Source organism: Tasmannia lanceolata, unplaced genomic scaffold, assembly GCF_043159265.1.
Source record: "Tasmannia lanceolata isolate RefF3 unplaced genomic scaffold, GAP_Taslan_0.1 ptg000037l, whole genome shotgun sequence".
Lineage (NCBI taxonomy): Eukaryota > Viridiplantae > Streptophyta > Magnoliopsida > Canellales > Winteraceae > Tasmannia > Tasmannia lanceolata.
This window is the reverse complement of record NW_027518714.1, coordinates 17,801,524-17,824,435: the sequence shown is the minus strand read 5'-3', so window position 1 is coordinate 17,824,435 and position 22,912 is coordinate 17,801,524. Positions and strand designations below refer to the sequence as shown.

The 22,912-nt window shown below is 37.9% G+C and overlaps 2 protein-coding genes across 4 annotated transcripts in view; one reads left to right on the top strand and one right to left on the bottom strand.

Annotated features, from left to right (window-relative positions):
• DEG14 (Trypsin family protein with PDZ domain-containing protein) overlaps window positions 1-2,391 on the top strand; it is a 28,447-nt gene extending 26,056 nt beyond the window's left edge. For all 3 annotated transcript variants that reach the window (XM_077373074.1, XM_077373075.1, XM_077373076.1), the window contains 3 exons: window positions 1,341-1,461; window positions 1,634-1,726; window positions 1,957-2,391. In XM_077373074.1, coding sequence (XP_077229189.1) covers window positions 1,341-1,461; window positions 1,634-1,726; window positions 1,957-2,073 — 331 coding nt within the window. In that variant the 3' untranslated portion in view covers window positions 2,074-2,391. The remainder of the gene's footprint in view (window positions 1-1,340; window positions 1,462-1,633; window positions 1,727-1,956) is intronic.
• A 2,721-nt stretch (window positions 2,392-5,112) lies between these two features.
• LOC143860547 (guanosine nucleotide diphosphate dissociation inhibitor 1-like) lies at window positions 5,113-22,075 on the bottom strand. The gene is made up of 13 exons (XM_077371237.1): window positions 21,873-22,075; window positions 16,378-16,440; window positions 16,176-16,259; window positions 13,513-13,620; window positions 13,236-13,408; window positions 8,487-8,598; window positions 6,954-7,034; window positions 6,802-6,864; window positions 6,556-6,657; window positions 6,192-6,316; window positions 5,814-6,024; window positions 5,661-5,735; window positions 5,113-5,377 (listed from the first exon to the last, which is right to left on the bottom strand). Exons 1-13 carry the CDS (start codon window positions 21,957-21,959, stop codon window positions 5,327-5,329), a joined length of 1,335 nt encoding a protein of 444 aa, XP_077227352.1. The 5' UTR covers window positions 21,960-22,075; the 3' UTR covers window positions 5,113-5,326.
• Window positions 22,076-22,912: the final 837 nt, after the last annotated feature.

Sequence of the window (22,912 nt, the reverse complement as noted above, 5' to 3'; positions counted from 1 at the left end):
GGACCCAAACAGAATGGGGGTCTGGGGATTGGTAAACTCAGAATGCGAAATAAATCATTACTGGAAAAATGGTTATGGAGGTATGGTGTGGAGAAATCGGCGCTGTGGCAACGGGTAACAGGGCTGAAATATGGATCAGAATGGGGGGGGGGGGGCTGGAATGTTAAAAAACCATCGGGAGGGAAGGGATCGGGAGCTTGGAAATCTATCTGCTCTGTCAAGGAGGATTTCGAACAAGGAATACGCTACAAATTGAGTAAAGGCACAAATATACGATTCTGGTTAGATCATTGGTGTGGTCAATCATTGCTAAGCATGGAATTCCCAAGATTATTCAGAATTGCCATATCCCCTGAAGCAACGGTCTTAGATTATCTAGTTCGAGAAGGTCAGGGAGGCAGAGGCTTCTGGGATATTCGCTTACGTCAGAACCTCAAGGAGGAGGAAATCCAGGATCTAAGGAGGCTTCTTTTGACTTTGGAGTCGACATATTGTTCACAATTTAAGGAAGATGAGCGAATTTGGATCCCGGCATCTAATGGGGACTTCACTGCAAAATCTTTCTTTACGGTTTTAAATCCTGGACATCAATCACCGATTAGGCGAATCTGGAAATCTCTAGCACCCCTGAGGGTGGTTGCTTTTGGGTGGACGTTGATCCAAAGGAAGATAAATACCTGTGATTGCCTAAAGAAAAGGCAATTCAGCATCAAGTATGTGCGTCATCTGTCAGCAAAATGAGGAAACATTAGATCATCTCATGCTGCATTGCCCATATTCATACCATCTGTGGGTAAGAGCGATTGGAGCTTTCGGGATTTCCTGGGTATGTCCTCAGTCTATTAGCTCCCTTTACCATGTAGAAAACTGTTTGGGGCTCAGAAACTGAGACGTTCGATGTGTATGTGAGACACAATATATTTTTTGGTTTGGATGAATATCCAAATCCCACTTTTGAAGGATTATCCTAGATTATTATTCGTGTGGACTATATGGGAAGAGAAGAATCAAAGAATTATGTAGGGTTAGTAATATTTGTAGGAGAAATGAGAGCCGGTGGTTCCGATGCCGCCTCATTATACTAAACTTAATTTTGGTGGATGCCCTTTGGGAAATCTCCCTATTTCGTAAATGATATTGAAAATTTATTGGAGAAAAAAGAGTAGTAGAAAGTTTGCAGGAGGAGCAGTGATTGCCTCAAAGCTAAAGCAGTTCTATATGCTCTTTTCTTTGAATTATTGACGTGCTTGTCACTTGTCTTTGCTTAATAATTTGTAACTTAAACATTGCCTGTTGAGATTTTGTTCAGATAATTAATGTTAGAATCTATGACCATGCAGGAGAGTTGTTCGGCCTTGGCTTGGATTGAAAATGCTTGATCTCAATGACATGATTATCTCTCAGCTTAAGGAAAGGGACCTTTCATTCCCCAATGTAAGCAAAGGGGTTCTTGTTCCTATGGTAAGCCCTACAACTGATCAGTCTACACCCATGAATGCATGTATTGATGGATGCTACCCTATCATGCACATGTAAACACGATTTGGCTTGTTTTGCATGTACTCTAATTGTACACATTTTTGTGCACTTGTGTGTGTCTTAAAATATGTGATTGTTATCAACTGTCAACTAGGTAACCCCGGGATCCCCAGCTGACCGTTCTGGATTCCGCCCGGGTGATGTTGTCATTGAATTTGAGGGAAAGCCTGTTGGAAGCATCAAGGAGGTATTACTATTACTAGTGTCAATTTGCTGGGTTATGTACTTCATGCACACAGAATTGCATGGGAATATAACTTAAATATAGTGGCGTTTTATGTGTTTTACCTAGCACATCAGATTTTCTTCCCATTTTATTATCCATGTGGTCTGCATTTCCATCTATGCTTAAACGTCCCACAAGTGTAGGTCAAGCTGGAGTTTTAAGGTCCTCATTACTATGTTGGTTGGTGGCAGGTCATTGATATAATGGGGGACAAAGTTGGGATGCCCCTAAAAGTGCTTGTGAAACGAGCAAACAATAAATTGGTGACACTGACTGTAGTGCCAGAGGAAGCAAATCCAGACATGTAAATGCCAAATGCTTCCTTTTCTTTTATTACATTCATACTAATCGTCTCTATGCATTCTTCCATCACAAGGAGTGACCCAAAAGGGTGGAGCCAATTTTGAAAATTAAAATGTCGAAAATTGCAGTGATCCCACAGAGAGATGGGGTGCCTTGTTGCAAAGGGTACGCCAATTTTTTGACTGATAAAACTCTAGAAAGGAGCATGTATTCTCCTTGCAGTTTGCATTGCAAAGCAATGGCCTTTCTTTCTGTTTGATGACAAATTTCTTGGAAGTTATATTGTAATTCATTTTTATCTATCGAATAAATACTTCTCTCAACCGCTCTCCGGCAGATGGCCAGATCACTAGCCGTCCGCCGGGTCTCTATTAACTCTCATCTGGTTTGTTTTTTTGAAAGAGAAGAGACAAGGCTCTCTCTCTCTCTCTCCATTTGCTTTTCTCCTACTTTCTTTGTAATCTCTGCCCCCTTTTGTGCTGTGAACCCTCTCTCTTTCGTAGATCTCTCTGTTTTGGGATTTCAGAGAGAAAACCCAAGTGGGTTTGCACTGGATTTTATGGGTTACGAATGGATAAGCTATTTTGTGCTTGAAGGTGGTTTTATGTGGTTTTTTGTCTGCTAATTCTATAACAATTATACTTGGATTTGATGCTGACCTGTTCATGCATTATGCGCTTGTCCATTTGTATGGGATTTGCAAGCGTTTTGAGCCAGCATACCATCTGGTTGACGAAATAGGTATGGCTCGCCAGTTATTTGATGTTATGCCGGAGAGGATTTTGATTTCTTGGGAGTGCCATGATTGCCGAATGATCGCCGAATTTTTTAGGCCGATGAGGCCGGATTTGGAAGGCTGCAGGTTGGATCTGGAAGGCCGTGGAGGTCGTGGGAGCCCGTGGGTTGCCGGATATAGCAATGAGGTTGCCGGATCTGGAAGTCCGTTGAGGCCATAGGAGGCCGTGGAGGTCGTGGGAGGCCCGTGAGTTGCCGGATCTGGAGGCTGTGAAGATTGTGGCCGTGCTTTAACGGATATATCAATGGGGTCGCCGGATCTGGTTATAGGAGGCTGTGGGTTTCTAATTCAAGATCGTGGAAGGTAGCTTGAGGTCAGAGCTTGGTGGCCCACGCTAATGGAGGTCGTCGGATTCAGTGGCGTACGATAGAATAAATGGCTGTCGTGCACAATTAGGGGTGCACAATAGCTCTAGGTCTTCGGGCGGGATTTTTGAAAATCGAAATCATTGGCTGGAATGAGGTGGAGAAGTCTACATGGCATGGCGGCACGTATCATGACTTGGTGGGGCCCTCAAATGTGGCACTTTTTGTTGGATCCGATACAATTTAAGCTATTGGGTAATGTAATGGGGAATGGGGATGGATAGTATATAACGGATATGTAAGCTAATCCTAATGTATGTAGGGGATGGTACTATAGTAGCCTGTTAGGGGAAAACTTGTCCCTTATTTGGCACTTTTTAGAATAATAAATGTCAATTTTTTTTTTCAAAGTACTTTTCTCAAGTTTTGTTAGGCCCTTCCCAGTCTCAAGCAGGTGTCATTAAACGATATTAGTCTTAAGAGTCGTGACCCAATTGAAAAGGAATGCTGTCAACTATCACCATCAAATGTAGTTTCTTTCCAAGTTATTGTTGTTTTGCATCTTATGTAAATGGTGCAGTGATGAATGGGACTTTTGATTACTTCTCTCCTTGAGCTCTGTTTGGATGCTTAGGCATTCTCTGGGAGATTAAAGCATTCTTTGGCGAGAGAGAGAGAGAGAGAGAGAGAGAGAGAGAGAGAGAGAGAGAGAGAGAGAGAGATCACCTATGAAATTTTTCCCCTTTTGGTTTGTTCCATATGGAAATGGCTATGATGTCACGTCACCAGACATGCAATTATTACAACTGTTTCTTGTCTAGTACTTTCTAGAGATTTCAATGTTACATTGGCAACCAAGCACCATAAGTTGAAGAAAAGTGATTTTTTTTTGCTTGGAAATTGCCCGAGGATGCCTTTCATGTGTGGCATCCAAAAATAGTCTTGAGGAGACGCTTCGGTGCAATGACGTGTTCATACATGGGGCGTTCGACCCTCCAGTGCGCGCGCTGACACGTTTATACATGGGGCAGTTTCGATGTTTGCTACATTGTGGTACACCTTTGAGATTTGGAGGACTCTAAAGCCTAGTGTAAATGCAAGAAGGATTGCCCATAAGGATGTGGAAACGCATCAAACATGAAAGATAAGACTGAAATGTGGCATGATGATCCTTCTAGTGAGTTCTTATCCAATGTGTCGGATAAAAACTATTCGTTTGTAGGGATCCAACTTGAGTAGGCCAGGCCCCAAAAATCATCTCCATATGATGTTTTAACAATCAATCCTCAGGACGGCACATTAACAAAACTGGAGGGTCGCAAGCCAGTGTAGAAACCTCTATAGATCTGAGGGGGTTTAGAATCATCCGATGGAGATTATTTTCAGGGGATGGCCTCTTAAGTTAAAACCCCAATAAATGAATAATTTTAAATGATTGACTAATGTGGACCCCACTATTTTTTAAGTACTTGTACATACATGTCGAACCTATATATAAATACCCTAAGGGCCCGTTTGGATGCCCAGAAGAATTTGGATCAAATCCTTCAATTCCAAATTAGCGACTGACAGTGAAAAAAAAGCAAACTGAGTGGAAATAAGAAATTGGAAATCCTCAGATCTGTCAGTTTCGTTCACCTCTTTGCTCCTCAACCTCTCCCCTCCACTAGGGAGTACTCCATTCCCTCTCTCTCTCTCTCTCTACAAAACTCAAATTCCAAATCCAAATACAAAATATGAGGTATCCAAACGGGCTCTTATTTTAGCTCAAAATATCAGCCAACATAGCTAATCTTAATGGATTAGGAGCGGTCAATGCGTATAAGTATGCTATGGTCTCTCTCTCTCTCTCTCTCTCTCATGGCAGAAGACACTTCACTGAACATTCTTCGCCTTAATATTGAAAAATAAAATGAGAAAAAAAGTTTCTTCAAGACCTGGGATGAAAATATGATGCTTACTTTCTATTAGTTAACTCAAGAGAGAAAAAAAAAGGGCAAAAGAATGTAAAAGAAATTCAACAAGCAAGAAGAATATGAGTCAGAAATTATCAATGCAAATACTCACCCCAATCTATTGTTTCATTATTTCACCAACATGGGCATCTTATATTATTACAAATAAGCAAAAGCTCAAATTTCATCTCCAGATAACATCTCATTCTTCAGCAGCACTGGCAGCGCTTAGATCCACGCTAAGATCAACAACCTGCTCATAAACAATCTCATCAGCACTGCATAAACCCAACAACATAAAGGCAATTTTTTTTTTGAACGGTAACATAACTTTTTATTGAAAAAAGAAAGGGCGACTAAGATAGTCAACCCAAAAGATACAGGGGGAAAAGAAAGAAAGGAACTAAAGAACAAAAGCCCAAAATCACCAGGGTTGAAAGATAACCAAGTTCCATATTTTATTCACCAGAATTGGCTAAATTGGCCTAACTAGATTTGCGTCTTGTACCAAAAAAATAATAACAAATTTACTTTACCTTTCCAGTGATCATTGTATACATGTTAAGAACATCTGTGACAGTCGACTCGAAGTGTGTCGTGGCATCATAACTCTGTAAATTGCCAAGATTTTGTCACTAAATGTCTTCTTGATGATCTGTCAAGGGAAAGACGAGCTCAAGGGGACTCACCGTTGATATAAAACAATTATCCAGAGATGGTTCGTTGACAGGCATGTATCTGTCGTAAATGTCAAAAAATATCTCATCAACTGGTCCCAGAAGATCAATTCCTGGCTTTAGTTCAGTCTCAGGGTGATTGGTTTCGGCTTCCGTAGAGACAAATGCGATGAATTTGCCTTTCGGAGCAACATTATGTGAATATGAACAACAGAGAAGATACCTGCTCAAATTCATCAACAGTAGCAACCCTATCATATGCTGATTATAACTCAAATTTTCACGGGTGTTAATAGAAATGAAATTTGTAGGCTTTTAAATTCTTATAACTGGTTCACAAGACTTGGGTTCAGATATTTCATCATCGTCAGAAAATTTAAGAAAACTCACATGTCTGACTGGCGTCCAAGCTGTTTCTGAGGAAGAATAACCTGCACTGATGGAGAATCATTGGTGTTTGGGATAGGATGGCTCATAATACAAATCGCCCTTGCAACTCTGCCGACCTTTCTAACCTGTTACAAATATTGAAAACCTCCAATTAAGGATTTAGTGTAATGCTTCAGTACTCCATTTAGACAACTAAAGCTTGCGTTAAGCTATACGTTAATACTTTAAATTACTCAAAACTTGGCCAACCATATTGACTATCGATGAACAGGTTCCTAGTATTAAGACCAATGTCCCATATTTCACAAAATCACTATGTTCTCTGGAAACATGGAAATGAGCACATGTAAATGAAAACCATTACCTTGTTTTGCAAATAGGAAGGATCACAGACAACCTTCTTGCATGTAGCAGTTTCTCCTTCTGATGTCACACCACAAGCTTTCCCTTCTTCATTGAATTTGACCTGACATTTGAGCAAAGCATCCCTAATGAAAATCTAGATTTCACATAACACTCAGCCAATTCACATGAATCTCTTAACTTTCAACCCTCCTAGATGAATCAGAGAAGACCACAAGAGAACATGTTGAGCACTATAAAAAAATACCTTGCACTCTGGTTTATTCAACATGTATGTGCCACCATAAACAGCACTGAGCCGTGCAAATGCCTGAAGATTTTCTCAACAAATGAACTCAAGGTAAGTGACAAACTTTTACATATTTCACTCTTCAGAATTGATGCAACAATAAAACAGACCTGCGGGAGCTCTCCTAAGCCATATAATGGATAAATGTATGGTGATCCACCTTGAAAGCGTGCAAGAGACTCTGAATAAAGCTATAGGAAGGAACCAAGGCCAACAAGATTAGTGATAGAAATAATTGCAAGAACTCAGAAATAGCATATCAATACTAAACAGCTTGCCTCCAGCTGCTTCAAAAGAAGTGATAATCTCAAGAACAATCACCATTTTTGCCTATTAGAGTTTTAGCTATTCGAAAAGCACTTCATTAAATGAGCTATGAATGTGCCGCAGAGAACCTATGAAGGACCAAAATTTCGTACTGGGCAGTGAAAATATTGTTCTTGGGAATTTTTAAAGAGAATTTTAGATTTTGAGTTTATGTCATCATGACATCATTGGGAAAATCCTAAGAAAAAAAAATGAAAAATATAAAAATATAAGAATAAACAGAATATTAAAAGGCCATTAAAAATGGAATATTAGCAGGAGGGATCCCTTAAATTTAGGCACTGACAACCATGTCGCTTTGCCCTATACACAAAACAGTAAAATGATCAAAACGAGACAAATTGGTAAGGTGCAAAATGCCTAAATTTATGGCTGTCAATATCAATCCCCTTTAAAAAAAAATTAACAGACAAATATTAGGACAATCTTGTAAAAATAACATCGTGACAATCACAAATACATCAGAAAATTTTGGGAAAAGCATCTCATTTTTTTAAATATATCAAGATAAAATATTGTTTTTTAAATATTGCAAAAATACCAGGAGATTTGCAAACACTTGAGAAAAATTTGTCATTATGGTATCAAGTGCCGACTCAGCCAAAAAAAATACCAAGTCAACTAGCATTATGACTCAGGCAGTCTGTTGTTACCCTTTTAGAAATCTAAAATAAGGAAAAAAAGAAAAAGCAAAGGATAACAAAAAGAAACGTTAAGTGTTAACTTGATATTTAGTACCGAAATATCCATTTCATTTGTGAGTCGGCTAATATGTATACAGTATACTTACAAAAGCAAAAGAACAAATACAGACAGAAAAAGAAAAGCACGAAATAATCAATTCAAAAAAAGAGAAGCAAGAAATAATACTTTTTTTAAATGATAATCAGATTTTAAGAAATAACACAACAGGAACTCAAATCCGAACACGAAAATATGGTAGTTTAGTTGCCCTCTTTTGTGAAACCCAAACAGCATAAAAGTTGGCTTACAAATGCATGAATTGGGCAATATATGGGCTTCGTATGAAAATTAATTGAACCCATACAATTTTGGTGCGTCCTTCGAGTCCCTTGGGGTCTTTACAATTTGGATTTGAAAGTAACTGAATTGACTCCGCCCAGCATGTGCAACTCAGCCCAGTTATAATCATTCGAAACTACTACTGGATCAGATTGTGTAAGTTACAGAACATAAAGAATTAGGTTTATAGAAAAAAGTTATAAAATGAAAACAAAAAACCAAAATAGAGCCTTAAAGCCTTCATGTGAGAGCAGAATAAAAAATGGAATTCAAGAATTCAGATGGTCTCCTACCTTGATTCTCTTCACGGTATCCAGCGCAGGTTCATCTAGATAACGATCGTCTCTATGAAGTGCCAATGAATGGCCGATGAAGTCCACCGTGTTGTCGTCAAGACCATACTTTCTGGTAAAAGAGAGAGAGAGAGAGATAATGGTCATCTCTATGAAGTGCCAATGCATGCCCTATGAAGTCCACTGTGTTGTCATCAGGACCATACTTTCTGGTAAAAAAAGATGGATCATATGCCACATAGAAATTGGCTGCTGATACATTTGATAGCTTAATATTTGTTCTTTTTTTAAATGATAATTTAACATTCGATGCGAAAACTTGAAGACAAACGAAAATTGTGCTTGACTCCTGAAAAGCAAAATCATGAAGCATGGTGATTATTCAACAGAAGGTTTTATAGGACAATAAGCAAGGAAATACATCTTTTCTTCGCATTATATACAACAAAGCAGAAGTATATTCTATAACTGATTCACCATGGCTTAAGTTGCAGAGCAAATTCCTTCGAAGTTTGCATGCCAAATGTCTCACTAAAATATAAAAAGATATTGATGAGTAGTAAAAGACAGTATCTTTAGCAAACAATAGAATCTGTGTATCTGCTCCTTTGGGTATTGGGTTTAGGACTTTAGGGTCACATTCCTTAGCTTATGTACTGAATTTTTAGCTCTTCTTTTTAGCATAATTACACTCCACCAATAAGAAAAAAGATACCAGGACTGTAACTTCGCAACTGGTTTGCTAGAAGCAACAGACAAAAACTGCCCAGAGAGCAGTGACTGAGATGAAAGTAGTTCAATTAATCGCCCATACTATAATATAAGCACATAAAACTGATAGGTCAGGAACTTTCAATAAAAACAGTCATCATGTCGCATAAGGAACTGCCCCCTGGGTGCCAAGGACTGTACGGAAAAGAAAATTAAACGTATTATTAGATAACAGAAGGAGAGTCTTGGGCCTCTTGGCCAACCAAAAGCATGGCAAGTGCATGATGATCAGGTTTGCTGCTCTAGTGAGCCATTCTACTGTGATTTAATTATCCTAACCCATTGGTCAGGTCCTGACAAAAAAGATGCCATTTTTAGGTCATGATCAAGTAGATGATATATGTTCAACATGGAATCAGGGCCCATTATACGACCTGGTGGTTGCAAATTAAATCAACATCCCCACTCATCTATGATGGGAACATAGTTTTAAATTTCTACCGGAACCGACATGAAACGACAGGAATGTTTGTGTCCATCCACACTAAATCGTAATGCATAATGAAACCAAAACCATAAGTTAATTTATTTATTTTGAATGGTAGAAGATTTCATTAAAAGCAAGAAAAGGCCGAGATGGTCGATACAAGCAATAGAGAAAAAGAAGAGAATACATGAGAAAGCCCCCAAAGGGGATGGGAAGGAGAATAAAGGATTCAAGGAGGGAGGAAATCAAACAACTCCAACCCTCTCTCGAGACGCCATTCCTAGCTAACCTGGGCAACACCATTAGCCGACCTAATATACTGGAAAGAGATATTCGTTTTGCCCACCCTATCTTGAATCTCATCGAAGCATGTAGCAAATCTCAACGGATAAGTATGGGTAGCTCTAAGCCATCATATCACATTGAGAGAGTCCCCTTCCACCAACACTTAATCCATGTCTCCATTCTCAAGAAGTTTTGTTCATTGATGGGCTGCACACACTTCTGCTTCACTTGAATCTGCATCCCCTGGTCTTGCAAATTCCCACCTAACTGATCCAGTCTCATCTCTTAGTACTACCCCAATTCCGTATGGTCCTGGATTTCCCATGCTAGATAAGTCAAAGTTCACCTTCAGCAAACCTGGGCAGGAGGCTCCAAATCTTGCACAATCTTGGGTCCCTGTTCTAAGCTATAGCAAACCTCCTTCCATCCATTCCATAAATCATAGGCAGACAGAAACCTGAAGCATGACAGGGCCTTTGCCCAAGATATTGTAAGGGCTATCACATTGTTGTAAAGGAAAGAAGACCTCTTGGTATGTCCTTTAAATACACGAGCATTTCTCTCTTTCCACAACACTCAGATTGTAGTTAGAAGAGATACATTCTAAAGAATCTTTCCTTTTTTCCTCCATGGACCCTTAAGTTTTTTTTTTTCTTGAATGGTGGACCCATAAGTTTATTATGATATAATATATTAGTAGATATAATATATTAGTAGGGATTTGCTAGGCAATTTCGAGGAAAGCCATTTCACGGCTAGCTTTTGCATAGATAGAACAGCCATCTCAAATGAATTAAATGAATAAGACAAAATCTGCCAAAAAGTCAAGGATGTTGATGTCCCATCTAGTGACGATTCTTAGGTCTGACATCTCTTGTTTTTGTTTGATAGGCGAGAGTTGGAGGGCTTAATTTTTATGCTTTTCTAGCCATATATCTTGTCCACATGCACCAAAATCAAAACTGATACATGTAGCATTTATGTTGATATGGATATGGTAGTCACTTGCTTTCCCATTTCCACAAATAACCAGCTAGTTGGCGGCACAAATAGAAGCCACCGTCACCACATTGCCAACTCCATCCCTCTTTTTCCTTTAAGCAAGCAAGCAAACCCTCTGAATCTATGCCTTCTTTTTATAGAAAAAACTACCCCATTTACGTCTTTTTTTTGAATGGTGGTGCAAAATATATTACAAGGATCCAAAAAAGCATGATTGAGGTTGTCAACATACAACTCAGGAAAGGAGAAACAAAGGAAAAGAAAATGGAAAAAACAAAAAACAAATAAACAATAAGGGCCTTAGTGGAGGAAGGCGATCGAAAGTCTCAAAAACCTCATGGACTCACTATCAACCCCAGACTGAGTAAGAAGGTCTGCCTCGCCCTCGGCTGAACGGTGAATATACTAGAAGACCGTGGAATGAGCCTCAATTGTGCCAAGAATCTTCTCAATGGCATCTTTGAACCTCCGCGGATATCTACCACCATCTCCAACCCAACGAATCACGTAAAGGGGATCACCCTCAACCAAAAGACTATCTAGCTGAAAACTGTCAACAAGACGAATTCCCCTCAACAACATTTGAACCTCAACCTCATCGTAATTAGTCTCACCAATAGGACCAGAGAAAGCACATCTAACTTCATTGCTAGATCTTCTGAGCAACCCATCAACCCCAGCCGGGCTCGGATTACCCAAACTTGAGCCCTCAAAGTTAAACTTAAGTATCTCAATAGAGGAATCCATCTAGGTTTCAGATGATCCCTACTGCAGCTGCTGACACGAGTCTCCTCCCAAGACCTATAAAATGAAGGCACCGAAAACGAACTAAATTCCAGAGGACTGTCTCCCTGTCAGACCATGGAGCAAAGTCCCACCACTAAATCAAATCAAAAATATGAACTAGAAGAACCCAACTCACATCGAACAGGCCAAAAATGAAATACCAAGTCTCTCGCATATAATCGTAGTACAGGATGTGATAACCGTCATCCAAAAATAATGCACAATGATTAAAAATAATCATACTGCGCTACGAAGGTGGTCTACAATGAGAATATTTCCTAAATGCGCAGCCGAACCAAAAGCATTAACCCAATGAGGAGCACAGGATTTCAAGCTCTTTGAGCCATATAGACAAACTCAACTGCAGAATCAAATTGCATTAAAAAGAAAGAACCAAGAACCACCCCTCAAAGGACCAACTTCCAAACCATAGTACAAGATGTGGTCAACATATTCCCCGTCAACAGAACACACTGCACAATTATTAACAATGATCATTCGGTGACCACGAAGGTGGTCTACCAGGTGACTACGAAGGTGGTCTACCCGGTGACTACGAAGGTGGTCTACAGTGAGAATCTTATCTAAATGCACAGCCGAATCGAAAGCATTAGCCTATGAGGTGCACAAGGATTTCAGGCTCTTCATGCCACAGACAAACTCATCTGCAGAATCAAATTGCAATGAAAAGAACAAACCAAGAACAACACCCCCCCTCCCCCCCTCCTCCTCAAAGGACCAACTTCCAAGTTCCAAACCTCTCTAATCAAGTCTAGAGATGAATGTGCTAACAAAGTCAATTTCTCGATAAAAGAAACATCTATGGAATTGAATATTCCAATCCGCAGACCCAATAAGCCTGCTAAAATCCGTCGCCATATTGCTCACTTTCTTAGATGCAATTCTGAAAAGCATGGGGAAATCCACCATTAAAAGGGTTAGAGTAGACTCCCACCAGTTGTTTTGCCAAAAGCAAATTTTCTCTCCACTACCCACCCTAAGCCGGATACTTTTCAAGAAATTGGTGGCCGATTTCAAAATATCACACCAAATCGACCCCCAATTTCCGGAATCATATGCCTACAATCCTTGATCATATTTCAATGGGATCTTAAAGGAGCAGCTGACTTTGAGAGTAGCAATAGGACTGGCCAGCCCAGGCCTGAATGTGAATTAAAGAAAGAGCAGAAGAAACAATATCTCAAAGGACATTTTTTTGAATGGTAATATCTCAAAGGACTACCCTGGCATCAGTCTACCATCAAAATTTTCTCAACTAGAAGTTTGACATATTTCTTTGATGGATCACCTTTGATTGAGCATGTATGGATTATAACCTACGCAGTTCACAAAATGATAGGAAAGTAAAGATTCCACGACAACATGAGATACATCATGCACGAGCCTATTCTGTTAACAGAATAAAGCATCCTCACTATGAACAAACATATGTAAGAGATACAAGATAAGTACTATACGCAATAAGGTCTCTTGCTGTCACTCTTGTAAGGTCCATTCCTTCATGTGTCTTGGGATCATTTTCTACATAATCTTGGACATAGATGAAGAATTTGCGAGCCCGACGCTTTTCAAATAGGCCCATCAATGGAGATTTGAGTGCCTCTATGTCAGTAGCTGGAACCTTGTGAACCTGTTGTAATGGTTAGAAAATCAAGGCGTAAAAAACCACCTAAAACCAAGCATACCGAAATCCAAGCAATGCAAATAAATGGTAATTAATAGCAACAAGGATACCTTTCCTTTATTAAAGACATAACTCCCATCCACAGCCTTAAAGTACAGATATTTTGTAACGTCCGTGTGAATAAGGACTCGTACCAGAGTACCATTTGCCATCATGAACTGGTCATTTGAACATTATTCAAAAATATTTCAGCATAATAGAAAAAAATATGTAAGAAAGAACTATCATTCAAAAAAAATAAAAATGAAAGAAAGAACTCGCCTTCTAATAATAGCTGGACAACAAAAGAATATTTTATTGGTTCTAAAGAGTAACATACAAAAAAAAACAAATATGTCCAGATGGCAGATTGAGAAGTATAATTTTTTTACTGTCAAACTTTCATTTTGTTCCACACCTACCAAGCCAAGCTGTATATGCCATGTACTATTCACTGATCAATACCAACATGTCCGTTCCATACAATAAGCTCTGGACACCCCTGAATCCATCTTATTAATTTACCAATAATATTTTAAACATTTTCCTAGAAACAAGGACATTAGGGCCTCTCAAAGGACAAAGAATGCACAGAATGACTTTAAACTATAATAATATGGTGAATGTTACATGCAAAGACAACATACTCATCTTTCTCTCTACTTCCTCTTTCCCTCTTCTACAACTCGTTTTTGGAAAAAACAACATCCATTCCCTTTCTCATTTTTTCTTCTTTTTTTTTGAAATTATTACCATACTGCTTTTTCATGTATGATTCTTTCCTCATTTTATTAAAAAAACATATCATCTAGTGGTGGTCTGTAGCTTCTTGCATGCCATGCCTCCATCATAGAAAATCCCATGCAAACAACTTTAAATTTTGGTTTCAGTTTCGATTAGCATGGAACCGGAAATATTTTGATTCCAATTGGAAATTTCGGTGGAAATCTTGTAGAATCACAGAAACGTATGGAAACATATGGAAATGATGAAATTTTAAGATGAAACTTTGAAAAATACTACAATAAGTACAAATACATGCATAGAAAATTAGAAACCATCACATAAGCAAGAAATCCACCCATAATGGCTTAATCGCATCATCACCCAGTGACATGCGTTGTCGCACATGTTTGGAACATTAAAGTCAATAAAGAAGTATAGTGTAATGAAGTATAAGTACAACGACCTTTCATCCTTCCAAGGACCCCAAATCTATGTCAATAGCACATAGAGTTACAAAATGGTATTGGTCCCATGTTAATCTGATATCCTATTCATAAGATACGATTACTTTGCTATGCTGTCCAATGATGTTGCCTACCAAATATCATTCTCTACATTCATGAAATGAAATGCGAAGTAAAATAGATTGCAAAATAAAAAATAAAAAATAAAAAATCCACTTTTTGTGCTTAGTCAGAGACTCATCATTTGTATGATGCTTAGGATTTGAAATTTGAAATTCCCGTGACTTCACATTGAAATGAAAAGTGGGCTCACCTTTGATTCAACTAGGATGGGTCCACAAAGCACGTTGACAAGTTAAACAATCTTAAATGTTTTTCTACCTTTGCAGACCCAACTATTTGCGTCATTTACATCGAAATGACAATTTATATTTTTTAAGGACAAAGGGAGGGGATAATTTCATCATGCAGATAGCTTAGCAAAAGGTGGTGCAGGTAGGAGGGGGATAGAAATGTTTGACTTCCTTTCCCCGTGACTTGTTTTTTGTCTTATCTTTGTATCTTTGGGGCTGACTTTCTCGGTCTTGCACCTTTATTTTAATGAAATTGCAACCAATAAAAAAATGTAATATTTACAAAACATAAGGATCTATATATATTTTTTGAACTGATAAGAGATATATTAATAGAGAAACAACCACAAGACCGAGATGGTTAAGTGAAAATTACAACAGCAATGAGGGAAATAAATAAAAAAACAATAATAAAATCATGGGGGAAGGAAATAAAAAATCTCCAATGGTGTCCTATTCACCGGTCCCTAGCTAAGCAATCCGCCTCACTATTAGCCGAGCAATAGAAGAGCTGGAATTGGACAGGACAGTGGAGACTCTTTGAAAAATGGTTACTGTGTCAATTAGGTCTATTAAATGCATGAACTAAATGTGAACACCATTTGAGCATTATTTCCTTGTTCCAGACTTCATGCCATTGGCAAATGTTAATGTTAAAGTATAAAAGATAAATAACGCCTTTCTCCAACAGCTTAAGCTTTTGGAGAAGTTGGTAAGTTGACAGTTAAATGATATCAACTTCCTTATCTTTGGAACTTCAAAAAGAAAGAAGTAAGCAGCATGACGTACTACTTGCCAACCAATGCCTATGATCTCCAAGAACACTATTGAATATTGGAGTCTTTGAAAACTGGCTACTGCATCAATTATGTCTATTAAATGCGTGAACTAAATGTGGCATCCAGTTGAGCATTATTTCCTTGTTACATAAATTATGTCTATTAAATGAGTGAACCGGCATCCATTTGAGCATTATTTCTATGTTACAGACTTCATGCCATCACAATATGTTAATGATTAGACTCTGACCACTTTGAATGCCAATTACAATTAACTGAAGGACAACTCTTCGTAAGAGAGAATTCTTGGCATTTAAAGGATTTATATAAGGTGAAGTAACGCTTCTGTGTCAAAATGAGTATGTGCACCTCATAAAAAAGCAAACAGGTCATAATTGAAAAAGACGATAACCTTTGGGATCATGTCAACATTGTAATCTCTGCTAGAGCCCAAATGTGCTGGAGGTTTGTCGCTTCCCTTAAACCTTTTCCAAAGCTGCAAGCAGAAAATGCTTGAGAAAGTAAAAAAGACAGCATTACAAAGCTATAAACAATATCCCCAAGTCCCATCATCATGCTTATGAGAATTTACAGGTCGCTTCCATAACTGGTACCTGAATTAGATTGAGTGACGTTGACTCCCCTCCATAATAATCATTCCTGTCCATGTGCAGAACCTGTACCATATACTATGAATCAGCACAGGTGTGGACTAAAAAGTAGAAACATGGAAAGTAAGCAGGGTTATATGAAAGGCAGTAATAGGTGATGACTGAAAAAATGTAGTACTACTCTTAGTCGTCAATTCCATCCCGGTGGGCATTCCATTTTTCTTTTTCTTTTTTGAATGGTCATTCCATTACAATTTTCTTTTGGACTGGAATATTAGTGTTCTGCCCGTTTCGGAAAAGATGCGACATAAATTTTAAGATTTCTTTAAAAAAAAGTGGAACAAAATACCATTAAAAAAAATGGAACAAAAAGTAAAGAAATATGAGAAGACCAATAGCAAAAACAGTTTATTAAGCCTAGCATTTATTAAAATCTTGCAAAGAATATTGAAAGTCAACATAATGTAAGCATAACCTACATAATCCATATAAAGAGAGGTTTTTGATATTGTTAAACCCCACATTTGATTGGAGATGGCTTTTCAATCGAATAGGCCTTTAAGGTCATTTAACTTTTCTAGGAGAATGTTACAAATAAAAATAGGGCGATGATTTTTTCACCCCAACTGTAGGATTATGCGCCCCCCTTTTAACGTGATTTGACGTCAAAAAGCGTTAAATCTGCCCACAATTCAAGTTAAAAGAGGGCGCATAATCCTACAGGAGGGGCGAAAAAATCATCTCCCTAAAAAAAAAAAGGAAGTATTAACAGGAACAGCTGGAAGAACCAGAACATCCAGAAATAGCCGGAGTTAATGGAAACATGGGCCAGTACGTTCTGGTGCAGTTTTTTGTTCCGGTTTCCTTATTGAAATGGAATGTTCCCAGAATTTCGTTTCGGAATGGAACAAAATTATAACAAGGTAGTATTTTTAACTAAAAGTCATAGACACTTTGGGAGACAACATGTGTTTCTGCTGTATGACAGTGATCATACTATATGTTCAAAGTTCAAACTCCAACCTCTCACTTATTTAACTAGAATTAGAAAGTACAAGTTCTTCATGAAATGAATCAAAGACGTGTGTGACAGCTTGTCTTACTGCAAACTAGCCAGCAACTAAAAGTTCTTACCGTTCCGAAGATTCCATGCAGTCATGGTGAAGCAAAATTGACATCCTAACATTTCTTATTGTATTACAGTGATCTCTATAAGCCCATGAGGCCATTCGCTATCAGCAAGTCATAGCAAGATGCATGATGCTAGAAACAATAGGAAGTGGGTAACGTATATTTAGAACCAAAGAAGGAGCAGTGCCATAAGTAGAAGATTTGTGCAACTATTAATGCCATAAGTAGAAAATAAGCCATTTGTACACTAAATCTGAGTGTTCTGAAAAAAATCATCTTGTTCTCCCGACTACGGAATCCTTAATCTATTGTTCTGATTATCAAGTAATACTTAAGCAACATAAGCATAGAAACCAATTCCAAGCAGAAGTTTCAACAAACTATAACACTATGGAAGGGCCAAAGTTACTTAGAACCCAAACGAATCCTAATGTTATTTACATAAAAATGCATCCTATTGCAATCTTAAGAGGGATTCAGCATCATGAATAGGATATTCTTGTGGAGTGTTTTAGGTAACTGTCATAGTCAAAATTCATTAAAAAAAGTATCATTACACCGACCCACATTCTCCAAAACGAAACAAGCAGTTCACACTGTCTACGCTACAAGCCTTTTGGCAGAAACATCACAGATTGCAGACAGTTTAAATCAAAGCTGAGCTACCAAACCCAAAATCTATAAGCATGGAATCATCGACTTTCAGTATCAGGCAATTTGTAACCAATTTTAGATGAAACCAAGACTACCAATTTTAGAAGAACTTCAAAATGTAAGTTCTTAGGCTGATTTCAGTGCTATCATATTCATCATACTACAATATGAAAATAGAAGGGATCAGAAAATCATATATGTTGTGAACAGACTGTCCAGATCAAGAATTATCACAAGAAGAACTTGAATAACCAAAAATAGGAGAAAAGGAGAGCAAATATTCTCCATCTGCAACAAAAATCAATTGAACCTAAAACAGCATGAATTACAGTCCATTCAAATTAAGAAAGTTATTACATATTTCAGAAACCACTTCAAAATATCAGATTTGGAGCTTATTGTACTATACTGTCTAATGATCATGGTCAATAACAGATAAGAGCAGCATAACACTATAAAAAATTATATAAGCTTGTGGCGTTCCTGCAGAGACAAATAAATCTCGAAGACTCGAACAACCATTTCAAATTAAAGATGAAACCAACGATAGTCGGTAAAAAATACATTATATGAGGTCAACCAGATTGAAAAACGGGGTAACAGTTGCAGAAAACACTTCCTAATGTGAGATTTAGGGCTTATCTCAATGTTAATCTAATCGCTGAGCTACCCAACCCAAAACAAAATAAGCAGTTCACACTTCAAAAAGCAAGATTTGCTCCAATCCTCATAATTGAAAAGGGGAAAAAGCAGAATGAAAGGGGCAATATATATATATATATATATATATATATATATATATATATATATATAGATAGAGAGAGAGAGAGAGAGAGAGAGAGAGAGAGAGAGGTGTTGGTGCGCTTAAGTTGTTATAACGCCTCCCATCGGTGCGCTTTAGCGGGACCCAAACATTTAAACGAATGGGAGGCGTTATAACAACTTAAGCTCACCAAAAAAATGGTGCGCCAATAGTTTTCTCATATATATATATATATATATATATATTAGAGAACATTTCCTACACACTTGTGTAGGTAAGTAACCTACACACTACCTTAAAATACAGTGGGGGCCCACATTGTTTGGGTGATCCAAACAATTCATTTGAATGGTCCTCACATAGATAGGGTGTCCACAAAAAATCAGATCCATAGGATCATCCCAACCCTACGATTTGTGGAGGTAAAATGGACGTGTATAAACCTTCACAAATTAGTCCATTTTTTGCCTCAATAGTTTGAATGGTTAGGATGATCCTAGGGATCTGATTTTTTGTGGACACCCTATCTATGTGAGGACCATTCAAATGAATGGTTTGGATCACCCAAACAATGTGGGTCCTCACTTTATTTTAAGGTAGTGTGTAGGTAACTTACCTACACAAGTGTGTAGGAAATGTTCTCTCTCTCTCTCTCTCTCTCTCTCTATATAAATATATATATATATATATATATATATATATAGAGAGAGAGAGAGAGAGAGAGAGAGAGTTAAGTGAAGCTACACATACGTGTAGCTAACTTAGCTACACCGACGGCTTAAAATACAGTGGGCCCACATTATTTGGGTGATCCAAACCATTCATTTGATAGGGTGTGCCAAAAAAATCAGCTCCATAGGATAATCCCAACCCTTCAAACTGTGAAGGCAAAAATGGATAGATTTGTGAAGGTTTTTACACGTCCAATTTTGCCTCCACAAATCGTAGGGTTGGGATCATAGATATAAATTCCGTTCCGTTCCGGCCGGAACGGACCGGAATTCCGGTTCCGGAACGGAATGGGCATATTTTCCGTTCCGGCCGGAATTCCGGTCCGTTCCGGTCATTCCGGTCGGAATGGCCGGAATTCACTGTTCAGGCCGGAAATGCGGAAAAATTCAAAAAAAAAATAAAATAAAAAAAAATAAAATTACAAAAATGCCATTAAGGCGGTTGGGGAGTGTATTTTACAGATTTGCCCTCGTTTTATGACCGTTTTATAGTTGTTGGGAGGGCATTTTTCGTCTTTTTCCAAAAAAATTAAAAAAAAAAAAAAATCCAAAAAATTACATAAATTCATTTATGGCTGTTGGGGAGTGTATTTTACATATTTGCCCTCATTTTGTGATCGTTTTGTAGTTGTTAGGAGGGCATTTTTTGTCTTTTTGTTATTAAACTTTGGTTTTTAAGTAATAAATATGTCTTTTAGTTCATTTAAGTGTTTCTTATATTTTTCTAACAATTTCTAATTTTTAAGGATTTTTTTCATATTTTTAACTATTTTTTTCAACCGGAACGGAAAGTTTCGACCGGAACGCTGAACGAAACGGCCGGAACACCGGAACGTTCCATTCCAGTAGCCAAAACGGAACGGCGACCGGAACGGAATTTATAACTAAGGTTGGGATGATCCTATGGAGCTGATTTTTTTGGCACACCCTATCTATGTGAGGGCCCATCAAATGAATGGTTTGCATCACCCAAACAATGTGGGGCCCAATGTATTTTAAGCCGTTGGTGTAGCTAAGTTAGCTACACGTATGTGTAGCTACACTTTTCTCATATATATATATATATATATATATATATATATATATATATCATCAATATCATCATCATCAGATCATGAGATCAAGACTGACCGTGGACAAAGCTCAAATGCCCTTTACGATCTATATGAATGGAATCATCAACTTTCAGCATCAGGCAATTTGTAGTTAATTTAAGATGAAACCAAGACTACCCATTTCAGAAGAGCTTCAAAATGCAAGCTCATAGGCTTAGGTCAGTGTCATCTTATTCATCATTCTAGGGAAGACAATATGAAAATAGAAGAGAATTAGAAAATCATATATATGCTGTGAACAGACTGTCAAGATCAAGATTTATCACAGGCAGAACTTGAATAACCATTTTGGGTTCTACTCAAAATCATCATATTCACTATAAACTGCATGATTCGTAGCTACTACTTAGAGAAGTTCACGAACAAATGAAAAATAGGAGAATAAGAGAACAAAATCCTACATCACAAATCAATTGATCCTAAAAAAAAACATGAATTACAGGCAATTGAAATTAAAAAAGTTAATTACATATTTCAGAAACCACTTCAAAATATCATATTTGGAGCTTATTGTACTATATTGTCTAATGAGCATGGCCAGTAACAGGGAAAAACCAGATAAGCTTGTGGTGTACCTTCAATACAAATAAATCTCGAACAACCATTTCAAACTAAAGACGAAACCACGAACGCTCAGTACAAAATGCACGATTAAAAGTCAATTAGATTGAAAAATTGGATAGCACTTGCAGAAAACACTTCCAAATGTGAGATTATCAGACTCAACAATAGTGAAAAAAAAAAATCAGCAATAATGGGAAAATTTACACATTCAGCGATCCGAATATCGCTATCAGAACATATTACTACCAAAAACCACTACGCAATTAAAGTTCAACACAAAAACATCAATACCCATTACAAAAATGCGTGATTTAAAATCGGTCAGAATAAAACCCTAAACTGCAAATTCCAGATTTTAAATGAAAGAATTGGGGGATTTTCAGTAATCATCATACTCTCTAATTAAACCTTCAAGATCAGTAATGATCACAAACAATAAAAAATGAAGGAATCTTAAAACATTTATAGATCATCATTAAATCATCAATATAGAGATAAATAACAGGGAAAAAAAAGGAAAAAAAGAAAAATGGGAAAGACCTTGAGGCCATCGACTGAGAGTAGGCCACTAAGGATGCATTCTTTGAGCCCTGTTCCAAGGACTATCACATCGTATTCTTCATCCATGGTAGATTGATAGATTGAGAAAATCTAGCTAGAGAAAGGGAAATGAGAGAGATTCAGATATGGAAAAACAAGGGTTTCAAGCTTTGTTAGAGAGTGAGAGAGACAGAGACAGAGGGAATAGTTTTAAGCAAATAGACTAAGTGGGCACAAAAGAATAGTTTTGGGCGACGATTTTTTTCGCTAGCTCTGTAGGATAATACGCCCCCCCCCCCTTTGTAACGTGATTTGACGTCGCTAGCTCTGCATTCGATTCACGTTGACAAGGGGGGCGTATTATCGTACAATGGGGCGAAAAAAATCATGTGCCATAGTTTTAAGCAGATAGACAAAGTCACAAAGGATGACACAAAAGAAGAGTGGTTGACCAAAGAAAGTGGAAAAATGGGACTAGAGCCGCACCAACTACTTAATTTGTGGGCCCCTAAATATCCACCGTACATTGCCAACTGGGTCCCATCCTAGGCTTGAACTCTACCGTTTGATTATCCTAAGTGTCCATTCTTACTAGCACGTACCGATTATGATCATAATACACGTGGCACTTGATCAATCTAGGGTAGATAGACACTTCCCAAATACAGTGGACGATCTGGAGCTGTCTTTCTTGTGGGACTCGTGTTAGATCTTAAATAGCTAAAAATCGTTATTAAACCTGTGGTGGACACGGTGAAGAGAGAAGGCTAATGTAGGGAGATCCTCTATATCCCGGCCCGCCCTTATTTTTATCATTGACCTTAAACAGATCGATGGAGGAAGGTAGAAATCAAGGAATCATAGGAGGCTCTACAAGGGTGGCACGGCTCAATCGGAGGTATCGCACATTCAATTCGCGGATGATACATTAATATTTAGTGTTCCAGATGTGAGTATAGTGCTAAATGGTAATGCTAAAATCCATCCTGGCACAAGTCCAACATTTCCAAGTCAAGGCTGCTAGGAATTCATATCTATAA

Excerpts from the sequence above, each read along its gene's own strand:
- LOC143860547 (XM_077371237.1), bottom strand. The coding sequence starts at position 21,959 with ATGGATGAAGAATACGATGTGATAGTCCTTGGAACAGGGCTCAAAGAA. Across the intron at positions 6,865-6,953 it reads GCTTAGGAGAGCTCCCGCAG|GCATTTGCACGGCTCAGTGC; the intron begins GTCTGTTTTATT and ends GAAAATCTTCAG. Across the intron at positions 5,378-5,660 it reads ATACAATGATCACTGGAAAG|GTTGTTGATCTTAGCGTGGA; the intron begins GTAAAGTAAATT and ends GTTTATGAGCAG.